Source organism: Puma concolor, chromosome A1 (assembly GCF_028749965.1).
Source record: "Puma concolor isolate L17-30 chromosome A1, mPumCon1.1.hap2, whole genome shotgun sequence".
Classification (NCBI taxonomy): Eukaryota; Metazoa; Chordata; class Mammalia; order Carnivora; family Felidae; genus Puma; species Puma concolor.
The window spans coordinates 216,714,654-216,741,665 of NC_141667.1; the positions used below are offsets into that span (position 1 = coordinate 216,714,654).

The 27,012-nt window shown below is 44.1% G+C and overlaps 1 protein-coding gene, 1 long non-coding RNA gene and 2 other non-coding genes across 4 annotated transcripts; all 4 read right to left on the reverse strand.

The window, feature by feature from the left end:
- Positions 1-6,456: 6,456 nt before the first annotated feature.
- Positions 6,457-6,590, reverse strand: LOC112861880 (small nucleolar RNA SNORA31). The gene has a single exon (XR_003223755.1). It is a non-coding gene; the product is annotated as a small nucleolar RNA SNORA31 (small nucleolar RNA).
- Positions 6,591-7,373: 783 nt separating this feature from the next.
- Positions 7,374-11,193, reverse strand: TPT1 (tumor protein, translationally-controlled 1). Its single transcript, XM_025924993.2, has 6 exons — positions 11,031-11,193; positions 10,688-10,761; positions 9,949-10,139; positions 9,426-9,531; positions 8,565-8,681; positions 7,374-7,581 (listed from the first exon to the last, which is right to left on the reverse strand). Exons 1-6 carry the CDS (start codon positions 11,056-11,058, stop codon positions 7,579-7,581), a joined length of 519 nt encoding a protein of 172 aa, XP_025780778.1. The 5' UTR covers positions 11,059-11,193; the 3' UTR covers positions 7,374-7,578.
- LOC112861879 (small nucleolar RNA SNORA31) lies at positions 7,653-7,782 on the reverse strand. The gene has a single exon (XR_003223754.1). It is a non-coding gene; the product is annotated as a small nucleolar RNA SNORA31 (small nucleolar RNA).
- Positions 11,194-13,847: 2,654 nt separating the features above from the next.
- LOC147584764 (uncharacterized) lies at positions 13,848-14,751 on the reverse strand. The gene is made up of 2 exons (XR_015253072.1): positions 14,612-14,751; positions 13,848-14,060 (listed from the first exon to the last, which is right to left on the reverse strand). It is a non-coding gene; the product is annotated as an uncharacterized LOC147584764 (long non-coding RNA).
- Between the last annotated feature and the right edge of the window lie 12,261 nt (positions 14,752-27,012).

Sequence of the window (27,012 nt, forward strand, 5' to 3'; positions counted from 1 at the left end):
CTAGGCTGTTTTAGATAAATGAAGAACAAAATAATGGGGGGGGGGGGGGTTGGAATTGAAGCTTTCCTCTTCTTTTGCTAACCTCCTATAACCTGGAAGCTTATAGCTACTTTCACATTTTTAAAATAAGTTATACATAAGGGAAACGTAAAGAAATCTAAGTAAGGGGCACCTGGGTGGCTTAGTCGGTTAAACATCCGACTTCAGCTCAGATCAGGATCTCGCGGTTTGAGTTCGAGCCCCACGTCGGGCTCTGTGCTGACAGCTCAGAGCCTGGAGCCTGCTTCGGATTCTGTGTCTCCCTCTCTTTCTGCCCCTAGCCCACTGGCACGGTTTCTCTCTCAAAAATAAACATTAAAAAAAAAGAAAAGTCTCAGAAAAATCTAACCTTACAAGATACTGCAGGTAAAGGTCACGTGTAATAGCTCCCATGTCGTGTGGGGACACACTTGGGCTTCCTGCTTAACAATGCACCGCATTTTTCATACCCCCTCCTTCTAGGCCTCACCACTTACACAGAAATTCACTGCCTAATCTAGAAGTCCATACTTAGCCAAATTATCGATCATGTAGAGAATAAGGGTATTTTATACAAGCAAAATCACACACAAAAAAATGCCTAACCTCTCAATAAGCTATTAGAGAGCTGCTTCACCAAGATAGAAAGGAAACTTGGGATTTAGGCAAACTGTAGTCTGAGACTGAGGCACTCCCGGACCGGCCATGTGACCACAGGGCAGCAAGGTGGCAAAGCCTCTGTGAGGGAGCTCTCCAGGAAATTAGACACTGGGTCCACTAGGTTCCTGGAGCACTTCCAAGTTAAAAAAAAAAAAAAAAAAAATTTACATTTTGCAATGTTGTGATTTATAATAAGACAAATATTTGATCTTTGTCCCCATTTCTGGCAAAGGTCCTAAAACCTTTGGGATTTCCTGTGATGAGGGCAATAAAAGGGGTCTCTTGTTTTGAGGTCATTCCTGGAAGGCACCTAAAGATAGAGGCAGATTGCCAGTGGACCCAACAGTGTGACTGAAGGGTTGAAAATTTCAGTTTTACCCCATCTCTTCCTGGGCGGGGGGAGGGGCTGGAGATTGAGTCCAATCACCAATGGCCAGTGATTTAATCAGTTGTGCCTTGGTATTAAAGCCTTCATAAAAACTCAAGAGTTCTGAGAGCTTCTGGGTTAGGAACAGATCTATTTGCTGGGAGGGTGACGTGCTCTGACACAGTCTACCTGGGGACAGCGTCAGATCCCACGGTAAGGAATCCGTCCTACAGGACTGTCCCCTCCTCCCTCCACTTCAGATGCCAATGGCAAGTCCAGGTCACCTGTGCTGCTAGAAATTGGGGATTCCCCTGCCCCTTTAGGTTGGATTAATTTGCTACAGCGGCTCGTAGACCTCAAGAAATCACTTTGCTTACTAGATTACAGGTCTGCCATAAAAGGAGAGGACTCAGGAAGAGCCAGACGGAAGAGACGCACAGGGCAAGGTATGGGTGGGGGGGGGAGGTATACAGCTTCCATACACTCTCCAAGCTTGTCACCCTCCATAAAGTCCGAAGGTAATACCTAAACTCTGAAACTGAAAAATCAAGAAGTAATCGTTGAAGCAAGTTACTTAGAAAGAAGAAGAAAAAAAAAAGACAGAAAATATGCAGATTGTGTCTTGGGACAGTAAAAATAGCCTAGCAGGAATGAAGCGGGGCAAGGGAGTGATGTTTTTTGCTACAGTCACTAAATTCCGCAGTTTGGGACGTGAAACATTCTTTCTTAAAAGAAGCATATCCAGGTGAAACCCGGCAGTGTGCGTAGCTATCTCCCGTCATTCTTTCAATCCTGTGACAAACACACACTGAGCACCTATGTGCTAAATGCCGGGCACTGTCCTGAACATTGAGGAGATGGCACTGAGCCTTAAAGCCAAGCCCTTCTGGAGCCTGCATGAGGTTGGGGTAGAGACAGATCAGCCAGCAAGCAAGTAAAATACATAGTATGTTAGATGGTGAGAAGTGCCATGGAGGAAAACCAAAGCAAAGGGGACTGGGTGGTGGGGCCGTGGGCTTAAATGGCATGGTCAGAAGGCCTCTCTTGATCTTGACAAGATGGCCTCTGAGTAGACTGAAAGGTTGTCAGTGAGTCACGTGGCTCTCTGGGAAAAGAGTCTGCGTGGAGTGAACAGTGGGAGGAAAGCCTGCGAAGTGGAAGCCTGCCAGATAAAATGCAGGTGCAGGGAGGGCTTTCAGATACAGGCAACCCGAGGGGTTAGAAAATAGCAAAACCACAGGATATTGGTAGGGGAAGCGAAGCATCAGTTGGGGAGTTTTGCACAGCTTCCACACCCTATAAACCATGGGGTTTAGTAACTACCTTGGAAAAGTAGTCCTCCACATGGCTCTTGGGATGCTAAACCCAGCGGCTCACATTCATACCCAGCCCTCCTCCTTCGTGGAACAGTTTGCACATTACTTAACCAATTTTCAAAAGCTTAGTCACTTTTGCTTTTAATAGATGCCAGCAGTTGGTATTTACCGTCCTGCTGGTATGACGGCAGTCGCCAGGGGTGGGGCCACCCGGCCCATGTTCCATTTGACAAAACCCATCGATGTGGGCTGCCCTCATGTTAATATCGGGGAGGAGACTTAAGAGGGATGGGGAGAAAGACCGAGTGTATACTTGCCATCTGTTGAGCTCCATTATGCCACATCGATAAGGTAGCCAAAATAGGTGTTAATGTAGTTATTTCCTCCTTTTTCTTGCTGATTCCCACCTCCACTCCAGGATGAATATTAGTTTGGACATGTGACTCACAAAACAAATTAGCAGTTCTTGAGGGAGACTTCCAAATTCCTGTACTTAAGAAAATTACATGCATAGCTGTTTTGAATACATGCCCACAAAATACCAACTTTCTCTGTGACTTACCAGAGCTCTACCAGCTGCTTAGGGAATGGCAGATTTAATACTCTGGGCAGAGTCCCCTTATAATCCTGTGCTCCAGGTGAGGCCATGGGCAAGCAGCACTTGAAGATAAACTAGAACTTCTCTGCCATCTTTACACATGAAGAAAATTACCCAGTACAAGACGAGATTTCTAGTGTCACACTTAGAATCTCAGGACTGAAGGTCTAGCATAGCTCTACGAAACTACTGGAAAGTGCTGCCGTCTTGGCTAGCCAACTGTGGTCCGGGTCCTCTCCCACAGAGGACCCAAGTGAGTCATCTGATGTCTCAATTCTCACTTCTCCGTGTCAAATTTTGATGCATTAATAAAAGCACTCCATAAGGTCCCCCCATCTCCATGCTTCCTGCTTTACCTCCAGCTCAGAAGAATACTACACACATATAAACGAAGGGAGATGTCAAGTAAATCCTGGAGGGGGCGGAGGAGAGGCATCAGTAATTGAAGGAACCGTCACTGAACAGTTACTTTGAAAAGAATCTTCCCCTAGGCTCAACGTTGACATTTCTCTCAGTTGTATAGACTCTTGCTAACATCACATCTACTTAAGGTTCTCAAGGCCCAGCATACGGAGGAATCTTGTATGTGAATTTCCAGGCTGTTGTATGAAACCATGTAGAATAGCACAAATCCACAATCTACTAGCTTAGGAAATAAACTGGAATGTTCCAGTAGCTAAAAACATGCCCCACAATAGTTAAAAAAAAAAAAAAAAAAAGAAACAGGCTTTGGACTGCCAACAAGCCTTATGGTCACATGTACCACTGCTGCACTTAGGGATAGATTTGGAGGAATTTAGTGGGATAAATATAAACTACCAGCCTCATTAGGACTTGCAACTTTATATTCAAACTCCAAGCTTAAAGAACGTACCTTGTACTTCGATTGTTTCTGTCATAGCAGTTAACTATTTCAACAGAGGGTGCATAGCATTTTTTTTTCCAGACTATTTTTAATTAATCCCTACACCCAATGTGGGGCTTGAACTCACAACCCCAGGATTGAGTTGCACACTCTACCAACTGAGCCAGCCAGGCGCCCCAGCACCTTTTTCTTTAGTTGTGTTCTGTTAAACACTTTAGTCAGATTTTACCTTTGGTATGATGGAATATTAAAAGTTACCCAAAGAACTAAATATCCAAAGTTAAGTCATTTTGGGGCAGCATCAAAGGAAAAGTGATTTTCACGTATGATCCATAGCCCCAGAGGATCATGGATCTGCCCCAGAACATCAGGTTGGGCACTCGGTTCTTATGGGCAGTCTCTGGAAACAGGTACCCATTGCCACAAAGCTGGAGCTCTTTTGAAGAAATAGGTTTGTGGCCCACCGGGGGGCTGTTGTGCTTTTATCATAGAAGTATGAGTTGCGTAGCAGCAACCTAAGTACAAATTTCTGGTCGCTAAGGTGTGATCTCTCCTCATTTATTAACATCCTCCTGATTTAAGTTCTATTGTCATGAATATTCTGGCTGCCAGCCAAGGTCGCTCTGCCCCATGCATATGCTCAGAACTTTAGGACACTTTTGTATCAATGTCTTTCAGTTGGTTGAGGTTCTTACTGTTAAAATTTACCGTAACTGTCATTACCAATTTAGTTTGTAGTTACTGGTTAACCCTCAAGTTCAGATGATGGAACTTAGATCAATGCAAGTTCTATTTTAAGAAAAAGGTCTATTGACTCAAAGGAGTCATTCACACACCTATTACTTAAGCAGATGAACAGGCAATAAAAAACACGTAGTCGATCCTTAAACACAGGGATTTAAGGCACCACTCGCCCTGTAAAAAATCTGCACACTAACCTTCGACTCCCAAATACTTAATGGCCTACTACTGTTGACCAGAAGCCTTGCCAACAGCACATTAAAACATATTTTGTATGTTGTATACTGTAGCCTTAGAATAAAGCTAGAGGAAAAAAAGCATGAACTACTTTACGGCACCGTAAAGTCTAAGTGTGCTCATGCAAGTTACACCTGTGTTGCCCAAGGGTCACCTGTTTCTACGGACAGTTCATGGGCAACATGCTGGTTGTTCGTTGAGTCCATTTTTGCCAGGCTTTCTTCCCCTTATTCAAACCAAACATTCGTCAAGTTCGCCTTCTTGGCCCTCACCTTGACTAGTTTGGCAACAGGTAACTAACTCTCAAACAGTCCACTGGACTTCCAGACCACTCCCATCATTTCCCTACCTCTGGGACCAGTTCCTTCTGAATCACCTTTGCCAGTTCATCATGCTGACCAATCTCAAGCTGTACGCTGGAGGGCAGAGTCTATCCTAAGTGATCTCAGGGTGTTCTGGCTTCAAAGGTCATGCACTGAGATCTCTCAGGCTCTCTTTAAATCCTTAGACCTCCTCTTTCCCCTCCTAAGAGTCAATTGTTTACCCAATTCATTAGGTCATGTCATGTCACCCTTCTGCTCAAAGCCTGCCTATGGCCTTCTTACATTAATCTGGTTTCCTCTTTTCCTGGGTACTCACTTTTATGCCTTAACTTTTCCCCTTATCATCGTGGGTCCAACTGGCCACCGTGTCCCCAGAACATGTCAAGCACACTGCACTTCAGACTGCGTTTGCGTTTCTTTGCTTGGAATGTTCTGCCCCGATATCCATAGTCTACTTACTTGTTCTCAGGTTCCTATTCAAATCACATTACAGAGGCCTTCCCAGACAACACTATGAAAGTCCTTTTTCAATTTTTCTCCATACACGTAACAAAGTCGAGGGCTTAAACGACACTAGGAACATGCCTGTTACCGATCTCAGCATCATTAAGGGACATAAAATGACAGGCCTTCTGACATATACACAAATACACATATCCTGTTACTCTTGCACAAAGTATCTTAACCAGGCTAAAATAAGCATTCCTAGGTTTCACGGACCTGAATTCACTTCCTACAAAGCCTCTGCATTGCTACTCCTGTTCTTCCACTGGTTTCTATGGCTAGTTCACTACATCAGGTTTCAGTACAGATGGGACCTCAAGACCTCTCCCACCATCAGGAGGCCATACTCACAGCTCAGACCACTGCCTGAAAATTCTTTCCCATTTGAGAGGGCCATGTGGCCTCCTAGATCAGGGACTGGCACTTTTTCTAGATTTTAAGGTCATACCAAAATGCTTAAATTGCTACCAGCCTGGTTTCCAGTATTTGGGTTTACTTCTACCAATCATCAGGGGACACCTCCAACCTTGGCATGTCTCAGGTTCCGAGCCACATAATGGACTCTTAGGGCAAATGCCACATAGCTAAGTCGCTGGACTCATCCTGGGTTCATGTGTCGAAGACCAGATGAGTCACTGGCTTGCCTTCAATTTAGTTTTAACCCCTAAGCTTTCAAAAGTGGAATTAATCAAAAGGCAAGGGTCTCTGGGCAATCATTTCCCAACACTTCTCTCATAAAACTCATTTTCGATCCTCTGGAGTAAAACAAGGTCTTCGTTGTTGACAGCGTTACTTCGGAGTTGCAGAAACTCTCTCCCACGTTTTTGTCCTGTATTCCCCCATTCAATCTTAACTGCCACGAGCAGACAGACAGAAAGCGCGAGGACACTTTTTTCTTGCATCTCTAGTGGAAACCTTAGCAGCAGATGGGAACTGCTCCAGGCCTGTCAAATAGATGCATTTCCAGTATTCTATTTCTGACACCCACAGCCCTTTTAGATACAGGACACAGCAGTTGATTTTCCTCTGCCCACCAGCTCTCCCACATTCCATCTTTCAAAGCCGGGCCTGGAAAGCCTTGTGAACGGTCACGTGGTTGTTTTAGCATCTGCAGGCCTTAAGGTCTGTCATACTCTGCTCTTACCGCGAAGAGCCCATCAGTATGTAAGCAAGTGAGCACGGCAGTGGTCAAAACAAACTGGACAAATTGACATTTTCATATCCCACCAGCTATTTTCTCCCAACCGTTTGAGAACGTAAACCACCACCTCAGAGTCACACGAAAAGAGGTGGCAAGACAAGCCAGTCTGCCGACCCCATTCCAGGGAGTTTGACACACGCATTCCAGGAGAGGTCTAGATTTCTCTAGAACTTGGCTCTACTTGATTTAGGATAAATAAGATCAGACAAAACTTTGCTTCCAACCGCATTAGTCTCTTTTTATTCTTTTGGTAATCTCTTCCAGAGTTAACTACTTCCGTTTGCAGGTGATGAAATGTGTGAGGAATCCACTTCAAATGTTGGCACAGCTATGAGCATGGTCTTTCCCTTTCCTTGAACTCAGAATTAAGACTTTGGGTCCTTGTTTTTTATATGGCAGTCCCAGAAGTAGTTCTCACTGTAGAAGTTATCTGCAGGCAGTCTTATGCTTTCTAGCAGTAGTCTACAACCAGGCTCTAGCTTCTCCAGGACACTACACAGGATGGATTTAAATATGTATTAAACTAAGAGGCATTCTCTCAAATGAGTTTAAATGCATTTTATTTTTAAACAACCTACATGACATGGTTTCTTAAAAACAATGCCTCCGCTCCACATAAACCAAGGTCAAAATAAATGAAGAGCTCAAGATGACGTCAGTCCCATTCGTCTAAGTCCTGGTGTCGTGTGGATGAGTAGGAGCCAGCTAGGACGACAGGTGATACGTCCAAAGTTAAGAGCCAAATTCGTTACTGTAAAAACAAGGAAGCCTGAATTAACACTTTTAGCCAATGCAAAAATATATTTAACATTTCTAGGCTCTAGGTGTATTCCCCTATTCAATCCGGGCTGCCACAAAGACAGACAGAAAGCGCGGGGATTTTTTCCTTTCGCATCCTAGTGCAAACCAAAAGAACAACGGCCAACTGTTCGAGGTCTATCAGTGGATGCAGAGCCATCCTTACCAACTCAGAGGTAGCACATTTTCTAGATGCCTCATTCTGGAGCAAGTCCCACTCACACGTTCCACCAACAAAAACCTCAGACAAGCCTGGGATGATCCCCTCACCGAATCATCTGTACCATCCGAGGATATTTTAGTCCACTGTTGCCTCTGATGTTATTTAGTGTAGCCTAAAGTTTATCTTGCTCCTGATTTATATGGAAGCCTTGGGAGAGCTAGGATGACGAATGCGTTCATTTCTGTACTGCCTCCAGCAATTCCGTGCATAGTAGACATTTAGTTTTACTAAAGCAGGCTGCGTCGGGGTCAGCAGCCAGCTCTAACTTTATTTACTAAAAGCTAGTAATGTCAAGACTTTCAATGACCAGTTGCCCGTTATCAGTAAACCAAAGTGGAAAACGTTTCGTGCCATACATGCTACTCACGCACACGTGTGGCAAAATATAAAGGGGGCCATTTCTACGGGGGAAGATTAACACAGTGCTGTTTCTCATCAGTTTAGCGTGGAAGCTAGGATTTAAGCCGCCTAAACACAAGCTTTCTGTGTAGATAAAAAAAACTCTTAAGTGCCTTTCTGTGCCATAAAAATCTCTTCCGTGTAAAACACAACCCTTTTAGACCCCCAAAGAAAGAGAAAGAAGACCCAGACCTGTATCTTTCAAGAGTGTTGTAAAACCCATTCTAACCATCCCAGTGGCAGGAAACAAGGAGTCACATCTGAGATGTGTCCATTTTTACAATGCGGATCTCAACCCACTTCCTGATACTTACACATTTTTCCATTTCTAAACCGTCCTTAAAGAAGATCATATATGGGGTCACACCATCCTCGCGGTAGTCCAGCAGGGCAACCATGCCGTCCGGATTCATGTTTTCACCAATAAAGAACTCAGGAAGCAAACAAATACCCAGGATTAGACCTTTATATACACATCATACCAAAACAAACTACGACGAAACAATCAAAGGAGAATTTAGAACACCACAATTTAAGAGAGACTTTCACCAGGAGAGGGGGGGAAAAAAAAAAGCAAACTTCCTGTTCACCAAATGACACTAATAAATGAGCAAAGTAAGTACAGAGCAATCTAGGAACACTTTAGGTGTTCTGGAAACTTACTCCCTCATCCCCACATATACAATTCCAAACTCTGTAAAAGCCTGTTTACATCATCAAGCACACGGAACATACAATGAAAGAGCACATTAAACAGAAAAAAAAGAGCCAGGGTATTAAGTCTTAGAAGTAAGGCAAAGTCACTGAGTTTCCCAACAGAACAAGTTTAGAAAGAACTCTACTAGCAGTAACACACTGGACTTGTAAATTAGAAAGAAAACTGGAAGACCACTTAGGACGTTAACAAGCAATTCCAGAGAGGAAGAAATGAAAAAAGTCATCTGGGAAGCAAGTAGGGATGAGATTCTGCAACAAGGCAAGATCTGGAAACACACTTGGGAGCAGGGAAGGCTACTTTCCACAGCCCAGACTACTGGAATTCAATCTATGAAGTATTTAAACCGCTCACAAGACCCAGGAAATAGCCACAATTACATCAAAGGTTCATCAAGTAATTTGTTGCGCTGGCAGTTAAGATTATACAATGCTTTGATACAAACACTTAAGGTATTTACCTGGTAATTTTTGAAATTAGCAAGGATGTGCTTGATTTGTTCTGCAGCCCCTGTCATAAAAGGTTTTACTCTTTCTGGCCTCTGTTCTTCAAGCTTGCCTTTGATTCTACAACAATATTTCATTAACAGGTTAAAGTACGGAGTTCTCAGCAAAACAAATTTTTATTCACTAAAGAAACCCAAACTGAATCCAGCAACCACTGAAAGGGCAACTAGCTGTCACTGGGCAAAATTAACATGGCACAATCAAGAAACTAGTAGCTCACAAGAGGCAAGTTTCAAGACCATTCACAATTTTGGATTTCATGTTATTTCCAAAATAAGATTCTAAAAGGCTGAAACCAGACTGCATGCTCCAGTATGCTCATACGTTTACTTCTAGAAAAGCAACTATCCCCATGAGCTCATCCACAGAAAAAGGTTCAGACCTTTCGCCAAGTATGCCTGCTAAGAACTTAAAGTGAGCATATTCCTAAATCCCCAGGATTCCAGACAGTAGGAAGGTTGCACCAGGTTCACTTACGATTTCATGTAATCTTTGATGTACTTCTTGTAGGCTTCCTTTGTGAAGCTGGTTTCCTGCAAGTGATGGTTCATTACAATATCCACACCAGTGATTACTGTGCTCTCGGTACCTTCGCCCTCAGGGCCTTCGGCGGAGGCATTTCCACCAATGAGCGAGTCATCAATGTTACCCTCTGTCCTACTGACCATCTACATCAAGAAAAAATAGTTGCTTCAAACACTTTTGACCTTAGCATAAACGCGTCCCGAAGATCTATGTCAGCAGCTCATGCTTCCATCAGCGTCCCCCCAGACACTTTGGACTCTTGTTAAAAAACCACTAACACATCGTTATGGAGAAAAAAGTCATGCACCGCGAAATTTCCTGAAACACCATAACTCAACAAGAATTCTTTGTTGACTGCAACAAAAACGGGATCATTTACACCCAAGGAGAAGTTCTGTGTGGGATTTTAGGTCGATGAGCAAGTACGGATAAAGCAAATGTGGAAAGGCTTGGGGCTCCCAACTCGAGGCTACCTGTCCCGGATCGCCCGGGAGGAGGATGGGCGCCAAGCCGGCGGACCTATTTCCAGGCTCAGCTCCGCCTCCACTTTTCTAGAAAAACCCGAGCCCGGAAAAAGCGTCTCCTCCGCCAGGAGGCAGCGGAGAGGATTGCACAACTTCGGGCGGGGGTGCGGCGGAAACCCGAGCCTGCCCGGCCTTGCCTCCCCCGCGCCGCGGCCCGACCGACTCACCTTCCCCTCCACCTCCAGGCACAGCCCGTCCGCGATCTCCCGGATCTTGTAGATGTCGGAGAACATCTCATCATCTGCTCGGGGACACAAACCCGCCGGTCACGGTGCGCCCGGAGGCCTGGAACCGGCGCCATTTCCCGCGCCAGCCGGCCGCACGCGGCCCCCACCCCTCCCCGGGCGCTCGAAACCCCGACGCGTGCCCCAGGCACCGACGCCTCCTCGCTCCCGGAAAGGCCGCCAGCGTCCCCTAGGCCCACGACAGCAGGGGCGTCCGTCACCCCCGCCCCCACCCGCACCCCTGTCCCCTGCGCGCGGCAGTAGGAGTAGTGAAGTCACGACTCACGGCTGATGAGGTCCCGGTAGATGATCATGACGGCGGCCGGGGAGAGACGACGGCGGCGCTAGCTTAGCAGGAGCCGGGAGCTCTGAGCGAGCGCGGTGCAGCCGGAGCGGCACTCGGGGGGAGGGGGGAGCGGGCGGAAAAGGCCGACTCAGCCGCTCCCCAACCTCATATAGAGGGCACGTCCCCCTACGTCATCGCCCGCTGCGCCTCCGGAAGCGCTGCAAGCGGTGACGTGGCACGCAGAGCCGCGCTGGGGGTGGAGCCAAGGCGCGGGCCGGGGAGGAGAGGCGAGCATCCGGGGACTCGTCCCTGGTACACAATGCCGAGTTCCGCCGCTCTCGTGGTGGGGGAGGGGAGCTCTGGAGGGAGGGGAAAGGGGTTTCCGGCCCCGAGTGGGGAGAGTGGGGGAAGCGGGGCCTGGGGCCCTGCCCCTACCTGCCCTGCCGGGCTGTCCTGGGAGGTGGGACCGGGTGGAGCGTAGATGAAATCTCTTCAAGCTTCCGCCCGACGCCTCTGCCCCGCAGCTCCCACCCTTTTCTGGGAACCCAAATGTCAACTGTTGTAGAGTAGTTCGCGTTTACGGAGGGTCGGGGCTGGGGGAGACCGCGAGGCTCTCCACGACGATGAGGACAGAGGCCGGGTTTTGGCCTCCCTCCTGGGTCTCGCGAGGCCTCGGGGAACTTTTTAGCATTTGGCCCAGGCGCTTGCCCCAGCTGTAGTTTTCGGACGCCTTCGTGGGACAGGACTGAGTCCGGGTGGTGGGCTACAGGTAGTCCCGCCAGCCCTCGGATCCGTCGTGGGGATGCTGAAAGTCTGTGGGAAGGAAGGAAGGTGTCGTGGGAGTTTACATGATGGGGTTTCCATCTCCCAGTTGGGTTCCGTGTTCGAAAGCTTGCGGATTCCTGAGGCCGACTGCTGGAGAACTTTGTTTTGCACTGGGTCTTGAATTATGTCCTTGGTTTGATAAAAGGGCTATATTGTCACTTTAAGATGACGTCGAAATTCTATCCTAGATGCTGGAGAGTTAGAAATAGGGAGTTTCCCACCTGCTCAAATGTTATTTGGACTTTAGACCCAATTATTAGGTGTAAAGCAAAATAAACTCCTAGTGAAACAATTTCCCTTTTTGCGTGAAACCCGAGAGCTTGTTTCATTCCACGAGTATTTTTTATGCTCTGTGGGGTCCCTAGCACCGGGTTTTGCACGGACGTCCTAATTGTAAACAAGTTAAAACCAGCCCTATCCTTAACAGAAGTTTTTGTTCTAGTAAGTCAAATAATCGGGCAATTATAATACATTAACTTTTTTTTTTTTTTTTTTCCCTAAATGCGGTAATAAAGCATTCTGCCCAGTAAGAGAGCGCAGCTCTTGGGAAAGAGCAGAGCATAGGACAGTGCATTGAGATGATGGAAGAGTTAAAAGGGAAAAGAGCCAGGAAATAGTATCCTCCCAGAAGGGCAGCCCAGAAGGCCCTGGGTAACTGGGAAGAAACTAAAAAATGGCATGAAGGCGATTTGAAAACAAATGGACATCTGACAGATGGTCTCTGGAGGGTCTTTCAAACCTGGGAATTATTTCTGGGATGTTAGGAGTGAAACAGATTATCCCAGGCATATCATCAATTATTTTCCTCAGCTTTAACATTTTAAGTTATTTAGAAAATTCCCATTTACTGATCTAGTACGCCTAAACTGCTCCCTCCATTCCTCTCCAGTTATATGTTCAATTAAAAACATTTTTTTCAAGTTTTTAAAAAGCCACAGAGAAAAAGAGTACTGAAGTTGAAGGACCTTAGACTGAAATCTTGGCTTTATCTGTTACTAGTCCTGCAACCTTAGGAAAGCCAGGTTCCCTAAGCCCAAGCATAGAATGGAGTGTTTCCAGAGTTAAACGGTTTTGGAAGGGGTGTCTCAGTGGCTCAGATGGTTAAGCGTCTGACTTCCAAATTTGGCTCAGGTCATGATCTCAGTTCGTGAGTTGTAGCCCCACGTGTAGCTCCGTGCTGTCAGCTCAGAGACTTCGGAATCTGTGTCCCATCCCCCGCCCCGCCTCCAACTCTCTGCCCCTCCCCCGCTCGCACTCTGTCTCTCACTCAAAAATAAACATTAAACAAAAAAGGGGGGTTTGGGGATCTTAAATAAGGCAATGAAAAAAGCCTGGTGTCCTTAATAGGTTGTCAATAAATATTGGTTGAATTTGGATGCATAATTCTTCTCATATTTTTATTACTTTATAAAATATTGCTGAAACTATTCCATTAATCCTCTAATTATGCTATTTGGAGATATTTTAGGGATTTAGTTGTATTAAAGACGTTCTATTTAATCATAACGTTAATTGCAAATCCCTGAAAGAATTCAACTTATGAGATTTCTAACTCAGGTTAATGTTTGATAGTTCATGGTAATTCAGAGACTTGAAATCATAAAAAAAATCTTAGGAAAATCTGATTTGAAATTTCGGATATTTTGTAAGCTCCATCCTGTTGACTGAAAAACTCTGTGCTGTACCTTGAAAATACCTACTTAGAACACCAGTAATGTAAATAGGGAAAATTATTCACTAATTGCAAGCCACTGACAAATTGGAAGGATTTGGCCTTTATCTAACTGATTAGCTTTTGCTTTGGCATCATTTGAAATTTTCTATGATATTTAACTTCTTACAATGATTTGCTCAGGGACGTATAACAAAAATCTAAGATGGTCCTAAATTTTACAGCTGAATATGACTTGTTATCTCTCACAATTGAAGAGGTCTCAAAGACCATGACTTGCGGCCTTTTCACACAAGTCGTCACAGGAGAAAAGCACCTCATGAGAGTTCACCCATTTTATCAGTTCAGGCTTGACTACAATAGCTTCAATATAAGGGGTTATTCTCTCATATAAAAGAAATTCAGGGATATGCAGTCCAGCCTGATTTGGTGGCTTCACGGGCACGAGGGGCCTAGGATCTTCCTTTCTTCTCCACCACCTACGTGGTCTACAATAGATTCTGGAACTCCAACCATCACATTCACCTTGCAGGCTGCAAGAAAAGGGGAGGACAAGAGAGGTACATTCCAGCTGTGTGTTTCCTTTCTAAGGAGCTATTCCAGAAGTCCTGAAAGAGGATTTCCTCTGCCTCCATTTTGACCTCAAGCTTTCTAGTTGGATTCTTCTTTCCAGCTTGGCTCTTAGTTCAGGTGGAAGATCCTGAGGGCAAAAGCATCCTCAACGGGAATCAAAACTACCCCCTCACGCCATGAGGACCGCCCTGATCCCATAAGACACCACCCATGATTGACTCCAAAACAATGATGAATTTGACCTTCACTGCTCACCTGCATTTACCCACCCACCTTTGCCCCACACTTTCCTTACGTAAAGCCGGAAGTATTTTCAGCACTTGGGAGACAGTCTTTGAGACCCTAGTCCTTTGCCTGTTTCACTGCCACTCATCTCTCTGCCGTTGGATTTTGTCAGCAGTGAGTGACCGAATCTGGTCTGTTTGGGACCGCCCCCCCCCCCCCCCCCCACCGCCGGAGCCAGGTGCCCTTGCAGCCCTGTACCCTGGCCACAATCCCACCAAACAATTACATGGATACATCTACTTGCAGGGAAGGCCGCACACTGTCGTCTTCCAGCTCATGGACACTGGCTCGTCGCCACCTAAGTGAAATCAGGATTTTGTTATTAAGGAAGAATGTAGGCAACTAATAGTCCTTTCTGTACTCACAGTGCAAAGGGTCTGGTTCGCAGCTTAGTAGTGTTCGCTTTACTCACTGGGGGTCAAGTTCAGGGAAGTTAATATTTACCAAACTCGTACGAGATTGATTTGCAAAACAAGAATACCGTTAATGTAGAATGAGAAATTCCTAGCTGGTTATGTGTAGTATAGAAAGTCGTCAAGTTACAGAAAAAGGAATTTGCTTAATACGGAATTAGGGAGGTAGGAGTGTAGTTTATGACTGTGACAGAAGGTGATTTAGGAATGAGCCAGCTGGACTGTTCCTGGCGCATGGTCTGAACCCCTTCATTCTGAGATCTGTTAATGAATTCTCTTGCTCCTTTCACCTAGGCTCTTTGTACTCTGCTAACAAATCATTACTTTAGTCAAGTTACAAGGCAAATTCTTCCCTTTAGAGCAGAGCCGTTCAAGAGTTTACTTTGATAATGGGAATGTTCTGTATCTGCTCTAATACAGTAGCCAATAGGCCACAAGTGGCTACTGAATACCTGAAATGTGGCTAGTGTGGCACTGGAACTGAGATTTTACTTCTATTTAATTTTGATTAATTTAAATGTAAATATCCATGGCTAGTAACTTTATTGGACAGCAGAGCCCTATAACGTAAGCTCTATGAACAGGGGACTTTGTTTTGTTAGTTGCTGTACCTCAGGAGTCAGAACAGGGCCTGACTCAATCATTGTTTTTTGTTTTTGTTTTTTTAGTTTATTTATTTTGAGAGGGGGAGAGAGAAAGCTCACGTGTCCGCTTGGGGGGTGGGGGGAGGCAGAGAGAGAGAGGGAGAGAGAGAATCCCAAGCAGGCTCTGTACCAATAGCACAGAGTCCCATGTGGGACTGGATCCCAGGAACCTTGAGATCATGACCCCAGCTGAGATCAAGAGCCTGACACCTGACCTACTGAGCCACCCAGGCTCCACTCAATCATTGTTGATAAATGAACGGATGAGATAAAGTTTTCTTTAATCCTCTTAATTAAATTAAGTTAAATCCATCTCAATTAATACGATTCAGCATATATTCAACCCCTGGTATAACAGTCCTTTTCAAACTGAGAGCTGAAAAACAATTCAGTGACTAGGGACCAACTTAATTAAAAAAGAAACAGTAGAAAAGAAAATAGAATCACTCACAGTGAAGGTGAATGCTGTTTCATGAAACCTTTAGATTTACACATGTATATATGAACTGGATCCTAGCATAAGACGTATTCCTTCATGTGGATCTAGGTCAAAAAGGTTTGAAAGCCATTGACTTAGGCAGATTTTCTCTTCAGATATATTTCCTGGCGCATCACCTGGACAGATTCAGTGGATTTTTTTTTTTTTTTTTTTTTAATGTGGCCCAAGATTTGGTCAATATCTACTTTTGACTCTCTAGCCCTTTTGCACAAGGTTCACGTTTTTGTCACAAAGTAGCCGTATCTGGTGTTAATGTTCTGGGAGATTGCTTCTGCTCAACGGAGTATCTAGGCCAGGCTAAGAGTACAAGGTTCCCTTTCTCTTATGTGAAACCAAGCAACATAACTAACGTGACTTCCTGTAATGTCTTTGATGACTGTAAAATGATCGTTAGAATCTAAGATATTTTGGAGGTTAAGCTTCTGACTCTTGATATCAGCTCAGGTCATGATCTCTTGCAGTTTGTGGGACTGAGCCCAGTACTCATCCCAACAAGTGCCCTCCTTAGTGCCCATCACCCGTCTAGCCCATCTCCCACCAGCCTCCCTTCCTGCAACTCTCAGTTTGTTCTCTAGTATTAAGAGTCCCTTGTAGTTTGTTTCTCTATAATTTATTTTAAATTATAGATAAAACATTGAAAAGTAGGCGTACAAACATTTTAAAAAGAGTTAGGTACCCACCAACCAGAATAAATAACTGCTAACAGTTTTCATATTTGCTTCAAGGTTTGTTTTTTGTTTTTTTTTTTAAGTTTGTTTATTTTGAGAGAGAGAGAGAGAGAGAGAGTGGGGTAGGGGCAGAAAGAGAGGGAGAGAGAGAATCCCAGGCAACAGGGCTCGATCCCACAAACTGTGAGATCATCACCTGAGCCGAAATCAAGAGTCAGATGCTCGGGGCGCCTGGGTGGCTCAGTCGGTTAAGCCTGCGACTTCGGCTCAGGTCACGATCTCGTGGTGTGTGAGTTCGAGCCCCGTGTCGGGCTCTGTGCTGACTGCTCGGAGCCTGTTTCAGATTCTGTGTCTCCCTCTCTCTCTGACCCTCCCCCTTTCATGCTCTGTCTCTCTCTGTCTCAAAAATAAATAAAAACATTAAAAAAAAATTAAAAAAAAAAAGAGTCAGATGCTCAACCAATTGAGTCACCCAGGCGTCCCAAGTTTTTTTTTTTTTTTTAATGAATAAAAAAAATGACAGATCACATTGAGGTCTACTTTATCCTCCTTTATGGACATTCAGAAGTCCATCCACCCTCCCCACAAACACCCACTCTGGTAACCACACAACACCTGTCTGCATCCCAGCAAGGAAGGGATAAGCAGAAATTGGAGGGTAGGCACTAGCACCTATCACCTCTTTTTATCTTACTGCCAGAACCTAATCACAGAGCCTTTAGCTGCAAGGTGACGGGGGAATATATTCAAGGGGGCAGATGAATAGGGAGTTGTAAGAGTGAGCCTCTTCAGTCACTGCCAAATCAGTACGTCTATGGTCTGTGGCATAGGGGAGGAGAAAAAGCACAGAATTGAGGAAGAAGTGAATCTAATGGCTGTGCTGTGAAGTAGTGGCCGAAATCAGCCTCAGTTTCTCCATCTTGCCTATGGAATTATTATTGGATGTATGAATACTTCGTCATCATGAATGAATGAATGAATGAATGAACATCTGAATTAATATATATTACAGTCATTTCCATACTTATTTTTATGTCCCTTCCAGATTACTAACTTGTTGACTGGCTTACTCTTCTTTTCCGTATGACCTCTCCTTTCCATCTTGTGTGTCTGCCTACCATTCCCCATCCCAGTCGTGGAAATCAGCTTATAGTAGGAACTGAATACAATTTCAGAGTATCAGAGAACATTTAGAACTTGAAATATAGAGTCTGAAGGTAATTAAATTTTTGTTATGAGAACAAAGGAAATAGAGTAATGTAGATAGTATCAGTATTCCCATTTTTTTTTAAGGTTTATTTATTTATTTTGAGAGAGAGAGAGAGAGTGAGAGCGAGTGAGGGAGGGGCAGAGAGAGAGGGAGAGAGGGAACCCCAAGCAGGCTCCACACTGTCAGCACAGAGTCCAGCACAGGGCTCGAAGCCACAAACCATGAGATCATGACCTGAGCTGAAATCAAGAGTTGGATGCTTAACCGACTGAGCCGCTCAGGAGCCCCTTAGGAAAAGCATATACATCTGTTTGTGTCTATGTAAAAATTCTTCAGAAGTTTCATAAATTATTAACCATGATTACTGTGGGAATAGTGATTGGGGTTAATGTGGAGAAAGGAATTAGAAAGACTTTTGGTTTTACTGTTATAACCAGCAGTACTCTGTGGAGGCAGAATTTAATTGGTCTAATTTATCTTTGAAATTTATCGCACAGTTGAGGACAAACAAGGAAGAAAACAATGGCAGACTTACTCATTAAGCTGTTGGTATGGCAAGTTATTTTTCAGGGCTGCCTTAGCAGAGGTCACTGGAATGTTAACTATGGTGAAGGAAGTAATTTTTTTTTTAGTTCTCATAGGGCACACTCAATGCATGGTAACTCATTACTGCTTTTACAGCAAAATTTTTATTCTGTTGGAAACGTCAGATATATAAACATTTGTTCAAAAGTGCAAGAATTAAAATTATAGAAATGGATATAGAAATATATGTGATGAAAATAAAATATAAAATATGTATTTAAAATATATAATATGAAATATATAAATGTAATGTGAAATATAATTATAAAAATAAAATATAGGAGAGCCTGGGTAGCTCAGATGGTTGGACATCCGGCTCTTGATTTCAGCTCAGGTCATGATCCTAGGGCCTGGGATCAAGCCTCATGTCAGGCTCTGTGCTGAGTGTGGAGTCTGCTTGAGAGTCTTTCTCTCTCCCCCTCTGTCCCACTTCCCCACTTGCCCTCTCTCTCTCTCTCTCTCTCTCTAATTAAAAAATAATCATAAAATATAAATATATCATGTATATGCCTATACACATCATATATATCATATAAATATATTTATGGAATATATACGAACATGAAGATGTAATTTTTATTGGTCAACTTTTGCCCTACCCGGTATTGTATATATTTTAACATAGGTATAGAGATTGCTACCATTTTCAATCACTGTCCCAGTATGGCAAGAATTAGATTTGAAACAAATATTTGTTTCTTTTCTTTTTTCATTATGGACTCTAAGATCAGTGAATGCATTTCCTTGGATCACATGATGCCTTCAGAGGAACACAGACAGACCAAAGACACATAAAGTCGGCTGGAGCCAGCAGTTTCCATCCACGCTGGTAAGAGCACTCGTTTCAAAGTTAGAAGAACTGGGTTCGAATTCCAATTCTGCAACTTATAACTGCATGGCTTTAGGCAAGTCACTTAAACTCTCTGAGCCTGGGCTTGCTCAGAGAATAATTTTCAACTGATAGAGTTGTGAATATTAAACAGGTGCATGCCATAATGTACGTGAACATGATATTCAGGCATTTCGTGATATATTTTCCTTTTAGTTATCATTTATAGTTCAAGAGGTTTTAACTTATTTAACCAATTCAAATTGTTTAAATTTAATGTCAAGAAAGATGTGAGACCTCTATGAGTTCAGAGTACAATGAGCCTGAGGCACATAATAGCTGCTCAAGAAATTCTTTTGGAATTAATCTGCATTTTTGGCCAAGCCCCTCCCCATTAACATTTACCAGTGCGGTCTCTAGTGTCTTTTTAAGGACATTACTAAGGATGACAACATATATTTCCAAAAAGATAGTATATTGGAGAGCACTTTGCAAAAGCATGAAATTGTGTATAAGGAATTAAGGAATAAGTAGTAATAATAGCATGTGGCTAATTACAGGATCCCCCAGTCTTAGTTTCTGGCTGAAGTGGCCTTCAATTGGAAACCTGTGGTCATTTGCGGAACGCATTATCACTGGGGCTAGTGGCCTGTAAAACAGTGGTTCTCATCCCTAGCAGTGCCTTAGAATCCCTGGGAAAACTTTTGAGAAGTTCCGATGCTCAGGCCATACCCCTGATCAATGAAATTATGACCTCTGAGGGTGGCACACGGGCAGCAGAAAATTTTAAAGCTCTCCTGGTAAAGCGAGTGTGCAGCCAAGGCTGAGAATCTTTGTCTTAAGGGAGTTTCGCAAGAAAAGAATTTTTCTGTTTTTTAAATTTGTATTTAGAAAAAAAACATTTTAATGTTTATTTATTTATTTTTTTTTTTTTTAATTTTTTTTTCAACGTTTTTTATTTTATTTTTGGGACAGAGAGAGACAGAGCATGAACGAGGGAGGGGCAGAGAGAGAGGGAGACAGAGTCGGAAACAGGCTCCAGGCTCCGAGCCATCAGCCCAGAGCCTGACGCGGGGCTCGAACTCACGGACCGCGAGATCGTGACCTGGCTGAAGTGGGACGCTTAACCGACTGCGCCACCCAGGCGCCCCTAATGTTTATTTATTTTTGAGAGAGACAGAGACAGAATGCGAGTGGGTTAGGGGCAGAGAGAGAGGAAGACACAGAATCCGAAGCAGGCTCCAGGCTCTGAGCCATCAGCACATTGCCCAATATGGGGCTCGAACCCACAAGCCGTGAGATCATGACCTGAGCGGAAGTCGGACGCTCAACCGACTGAGTCACCCAGGTGCCCCAAGAATTTTTCAAAATAGCAGTCAAGACAAGCAATTTGATACCTTTTAAACATTTTATGTGTTTATTTTAAGTAATCTCTGCACGCAACGTGGGACACAAACTTATGACCCTGAAATCAGGAATTGCATGCTCTACCAACTAAGCCAGCCAGGTGCCTTGTAATATGACACCTTTTAAAAGTGCAGGTGCCTGATAAAGGAAGCCAGAAAGAGAAAACAGCCAAGTTGTTTTCTGGCATGCTGTCTGTAGGCTGACAGAAGTGTGAACATCCTGACCCCTCTTAGAATTGCTCAACAGTCAGGTTTTAGAAGGTGAGCCAGCTGTGGGAGGGCTGAATGATGGGAAAGATATTGCTAAAAATGCTGCACTTCACTCTTTTCTCGCTCTCTCGGAAGAAGAAGCTACTATCTGCACAAATCAAAGGTATACTTTGGCTCAGATTGTTATCTTCTCCATAGGCCCTCCGTGGCCACCATATTTAAAATTGCATTCACTGGTCTTCCCTTGGAAATCCCTATTCTTCTTTTCTCCCTGAGTTTTCTCTATAGAACTTATCAGCACCAACATATTACTTCTTTTACTTATTATTTTGTCTTCTGAAAGCACCAGAGAGGTACAGATTTTCTTTTAGATCACAGATGAATCCCCAGTGGCTGGAACAGTGGGTCGTAGATAGCCAGTCAAAAATTGTTAAATGAATGAACTTGAGACGGAGACAAGTAATAGGTTGAGCACCATATTGTAGCATGGTGGCCTCCGAGGTAGTCCTCCTGTGATCACCTTTTCTGAATTCCTTTATGACCTGCCACTTTGGTCTTTGGTAGTGCCAGTGACTGAAAAATAAAGGCGGAAGACCAGTAGCTACTGGCTAGAAGAGGCTGTTTGGATAAGTTAACATAGAAAATTGCTCTTCCCTCGAAGCAGGAAATGTGGCTCTGAAGACATAATGTTAGGTGAAAAAAAGCAAATTGTATAACAGCGTTAACATGAACAGCATTTAACATAGAGATACACATAATAACACGAACAGCATACCGTGCTTTAACACAGACACACATAATAAAAGCAATGTATAGCTGTAGATATGTTTATATATCTGCAGAAGCATAGACAACAATCTGGAAGGACGTGCATCAAGCTGGTAACAGTGACTAACTCTGGGCGGCAGTGGGGCTGAGGAAGACCATGGTGGAGGGGAACTTTAGTGCCAATTGTAACGCTTACATTGTAGGTGACCCCAGTGATGCTTCACATACAATTTCATGGTTAATTTCTAAAATTCTTTTTCTCATAGATACTTAACATTGTATCATAGTAACACAAAGTATACGGGAAGTATTTCTATCACGCATAAACAATTTATAAGGAAAATGCACTAAAAATAAGAAGCATATTATATCTGAGAAGAGCTGAGGGAGTTCTGTCTCTAAACTGTGTGGCTGGGAGGCAGAGAGTTTTCTGATCGCTTAATGAGCGCGGGATGTGTGTGCCTGTGCGTGTGTGTGATCTAGCATGATTTTGATCCAAAAAAACAGACCCATAAATAATTTTGCTAGAAATGGCAGCCAGTACTTACAAGGGAGGAATGGGGAGGGATGGGTGAAACCTGCCATCAGGCTGTAGGAGGGAGATAGCTTATCTTCTGCTTTCCACTCTTTGAAGTGCAGAAGCACCCTGGGGTGGGAACTGGAAAGAATATAATTTGGAGAGTTTATTAATTTATTTTCTTTACACTTTGCCTTGCTTGAAAAATTGTTGGTGGCAGCTTATGGAATTCTATGTGGCACAAAGCACCTCCAAAAAGTAAAGAGGAGGGGCCCCCTGGGTGGCTTGGTTGGTTAAGTGTCGGACTCTTGGTTTCGGCTCAGGTCATGATCTCACAGTTGGTGAGTTCGAGCCCTGCATTGGACTCCATGCTGACAGCGGACAGCCTGCCTGGGATTCTCTCTTTCTCTCTCTCTCAAAATAAATAAATGAACTTAAAAAAAAAAAAGAAGACAAAGCCAGGGGTAGGGACGGTGTCAAATTGGGTATGTCAAGTCCTGCACAGTCATTAGAGATGGGCCCCAAGTTTGGTCAGGAGACTTTAGCAACTGAAGAGAAGGGAGAATATCATTAGTTCTGAGATTTGCTATCATTTTTATACCAAAAAAAAAAAAATCATGTTTCCTAGGAATTTTTTTTTTTTTTTTTTTTTTTTTTAGTGTCTGGTAATGTGACACACGAGCCCTCATCAGCAAATACCTCTACGTCAATTCGGTAACGGGCTCCCGTGGCTTATTTCGTATGACCTCCTTCAGTGTAGGCCTAATCTTCTCATTCAACTCAGTAAAAATAATTCCAGTAGTAGGCAGAACAAAGGAATCTGCGTCACAGCTTTCTGAGGTCTGGACTGATCCAAAGATAAAATTATTTCATGATCGGGAATGGACAGAAGACTCTTCCAGCAATCTAGCACAAGTATTGTTTCTGTGACACAGTGTCTGCTGGGCTCCCCTGTCCCCGTGAAGTCCAGATAAGGTTGGCACATACCTTCTGAGGAAATCCAAAACCCTCTCCAAGGATTCTGTCCATGTTTACATTATTTAGTCGCTGACAATACACGCGAAGGGAGACAGTGCCTGATCACAGCAACGCGGCTTCAGAGTGAACTCTGGGTGTTTCTGTTCTTAAAGTGCCCTTGGCCACCCAACACAGCTGTGCATGGTCCCCCAGCCCCCACCTGCCCACAGGCAGCTCTCTCTTCTCTCCCTTCCTGGACCTGCTCCCCACCTTCCCCATCAGGAAAAAAAAAATTTGCAAATCTCTCTTGTTTTCTTATGCAGAGGCAACTTAACCATCTCTTTTTCCTTGCCTTCAAGGTCTCTCACTTCTGTTACCAGGTGATTTATTATGTTCCACAAAGGCGGTTCTTTCCCAAAAGGGAAAAAATTTAATTAGCACCTGAGCTTTGGGTAAGAATTAAGTAGGTATTAATTTTTGATTCATTCATTCAGCACACGTATATGGAACAATTACTACGTGCCAGGCGCACTACCAACTGTTCCACGTATGACGGGAACGGGACACAGTCCTGGCCCTGAAGGAAAGTGGAACAGACATGGGGGGTCAACATGTAGATTGCGGTAGGGTAACAAGCCTCACCCACGGGAGGGGCGCCATGCTGCTGGTAGTACCTAACTCAGGCGAGTCGATCAAAACATCATTCCATTTCCTTTAAGGATGTCAAAAGTTTCTGAAGACAGCACCGAAAGCAGGCTTTATAACTTTCAGGCTACCTTTAATAACTGTCTTTTAGCAGTGACCTGGAATTGCTCACACTTACCTCTGTGACCCTGCCGGGGTCTTTGAGGGGCGCAGTAATGGTGGCCTTCTGCCTCATTCTTGTTTAATGGGTATGGAGTTTCAGTTTGGGATGATGAAAAGTTCTGGAGATGGATGGTGGCGATGGCTGCCAAACAATGTGAACGTTCTCAATACCACTGTATTATACAATAGAAAACGGTTAAGGGGCGCCTGGGTGGCTCAGCCGGTGAAGCGTCCGACTTCGGCTCAGGTCATGATCTCACAGTCTGTGAGTTCGAGCCCCACGTCGGGCTCTGTGCTGATGGCTCAGAGCCTGGAGCCTGCTTCCGATTTTGTGTCTCCCTCTCTCTCTGCCCCTCCCCACTCATGCTCTGTCTCTGTTTCTGTCTGTCTCTCAAAAGCAAACATTAAAAAAAAAAAAAGTTAAAATGGTGCATTTTGTGTTATGTATATTTTACCAAAGTAAAAACAAACAAACAAAAAACTGCAAAAACTCAGCAACTACCACGCTGCCTGACTTCTACACATTCATCAAACGCTAGTTCCCTCCCTAATTTTGTCAGTGAATTTGCATCTTGGATCATCCACTGTCTTGTTTTATTGACTATCATACATAGAGAAAAGTGCAGGCCATCCAAAAGGAACTTCTGTAAAACTCATTTGTTTTTTTAAATTTTTTAAATGTTTTATTATTTATTTTTGAGAGAGAGAGAGACAGAGCATGAGTGGGGGAGAGGCAGAGAGAGAGGGAGACACAGGATCCATTTCAGGCTCCAAGCTGTCAGCACAGAGCCCCATGCGGGGCTCAAGCTGCGAACCAGGCGCCTCTGTAAGGCTCATTTGCAAAGTGACAAGCTCTGAGATACTTTGAGTCCCGTATATTTTTATTCTTTCTCGCTTTAAATTGCCAATACTGTCCTCTTCTTCAATAGAGTGATTTCCTAGAATATTGTATCTGGAGCTCTGTGGCAGAATAATTCTTCATAGTAGAAAAGCAGGAGTCAAGGTTTCACCGTAAAGGGACATCACCTTCTTACAAGTCATTTGTTTGCGTAAGAGATGAATTTTAAGAGACTTGGTGTGTCCAAAGTACTTTCTGGCCCGGAAGCTCAAATGACTGTAGTGATGTTCCCAAGGAACAAGAATTACCTCTTCCTCCAGGCAGCCTTCTCAGGCTTTCGGAATCAAGGATGGTACTTACAGCAGATCCCATTAGGTAAATATTTCTTCTAGAGAATCTCGACTCTCAGAGCTAATGAGACCAGACAGTTTCAGAGGAAATTCCACTTCAGTGCTAGTTTTCATTTCCATCGGGTAAATAAAACACGGGGGGCGGGGGGGGATTTATGCTTTGGAGGAATATTGCAGCCCATAGCTCAAAGATCATTATTACAGCAGGCATGAGGTGGAAAGACTTATTTAGATTCTTTTCATCCTCCCCCCTTCCTCCTCCCTCCATGTCTCCTCAGAGGGAGCCAGTAGTGAGATATTTTTCAACTCCCATCTTGGACCCATTCGCTGGCACCAGACTCAACGATCGGCAGCTGTGGCTCCTCTTGGGTCCTATGCCATGGACCAGGATGTGGGTGCCGCTAAGCCATTGCCAGGCCCAGCGATCGGAGCTGTCGGCTTCCTCCTTCAGTCAAGAACAAGCAGGCCGCTGAGTCAGGTCTAATTTCATTTCGTGGATAGTTAATGACTGGAAAGGACCACAATTCCAGTTCTACATGTCGCAATGCATTCTTTGAGTTCTGACAACCTCAATAAGGCCGGGGTATTTCCCTAAGATAGGATCTTGGGAGTGCAAGATACTTTGAATTTTTTTTTAGAAAAGTTGTTATGAAAGTATAACATACATACAGAAGGATGTGCGTATTGTTAAATGTACAGCCCAACAGTTTTTCACAAACTGATCACGCTCAGGCAGTCACATCCAGATCCACAGACAGATCATTGCCGGCACTCCAGAGGTCCCTTTTGCTCCCCGAGGGCCTCCGAGAAGTTATTTTACACATCTGTCTGCCCATAAGTAGGCCTAGGCCTAAATCCCCCTAATAGATGGACACTCTACCTCTGTATTTTCTTTCTTTCTTTCTAGGTCTACAGAACCGCACATAATTCATCTTAGGAAATGCATATATGTTGTCATATCATAGGTACTTTTTTGTGGTGGCAGAAAATTGCTTTCCTTTTTTGCCTGGCTCTCCCGTCTCCCTCTCTTCCTCCCTACAATCATAGTGATCTCAGCATGCCCCAAACACCTTTGTCGTCACTTCCCGGGACAAGAAACAGAACGGGTTGGGGCCACCCCAGATGCCCCTTGGGTCCCATCCCTACTCAGCCTTTATCCTGCCTTTCCATATGGCCCCTACCCCTGGGTAACCAAATCATAGATGCAGGAAAGCATCTTTGTAGTAAAGGGTTCCAATGAACACATTTTAAAAAAAGAAATGGTAGGTAACAGGGTGTCTGTTTGGGATGATACAAAACTTCTGGAAACACAGAGAGGTGATGGTTGTACAACATTGTGCATGCACTTAACGGTGCTGAATAGTACACTTAAAATGGTTAATTTTATCTACGTATATTTTAGCACTTCCGGTAGTAAAAAAAAAAAAAGGTAGAATTAGAGTATCACTGTCTTGGAGCTCAGAAATGAATCCTGTCCCACCTCAACCCTACCCTTTCCTTAATGTAAATACTCCCCTGATTTTACCCTGATCACTTTCTTACTTTTTCGAATACCTTTGTCAGCCAAACGGGATCTTTAGACGTAAGAGTTTAGTGTTGTCTTTTTAAAAAATGTAATCGGTCTTCTAAGTCCACAAGGCTCCCTTCAATTCCTTTCCTCACTTTCATCTGTTAAAGAATTCACATCATTTGACCTGTTTCTTATGGTCTGGATTTTGTATGGTTCGTGCTCTTCTGGCCTCTGTGTTCCCTGCTAGATTCCAAAGATTTCCTGCTAGATTCGGGGGCTTAATAAGAGTCAGTTCCTTTGGCAAGACCACAGTGGGGTTGAATTCTCTCATCAGGAGGCCCATATTGTCTGGCTTCTGCTCTTTTAAAATTTTTATATTTTTGGGGCGCCTGGGTGGCGCAGTCGGTTAAGCGTCC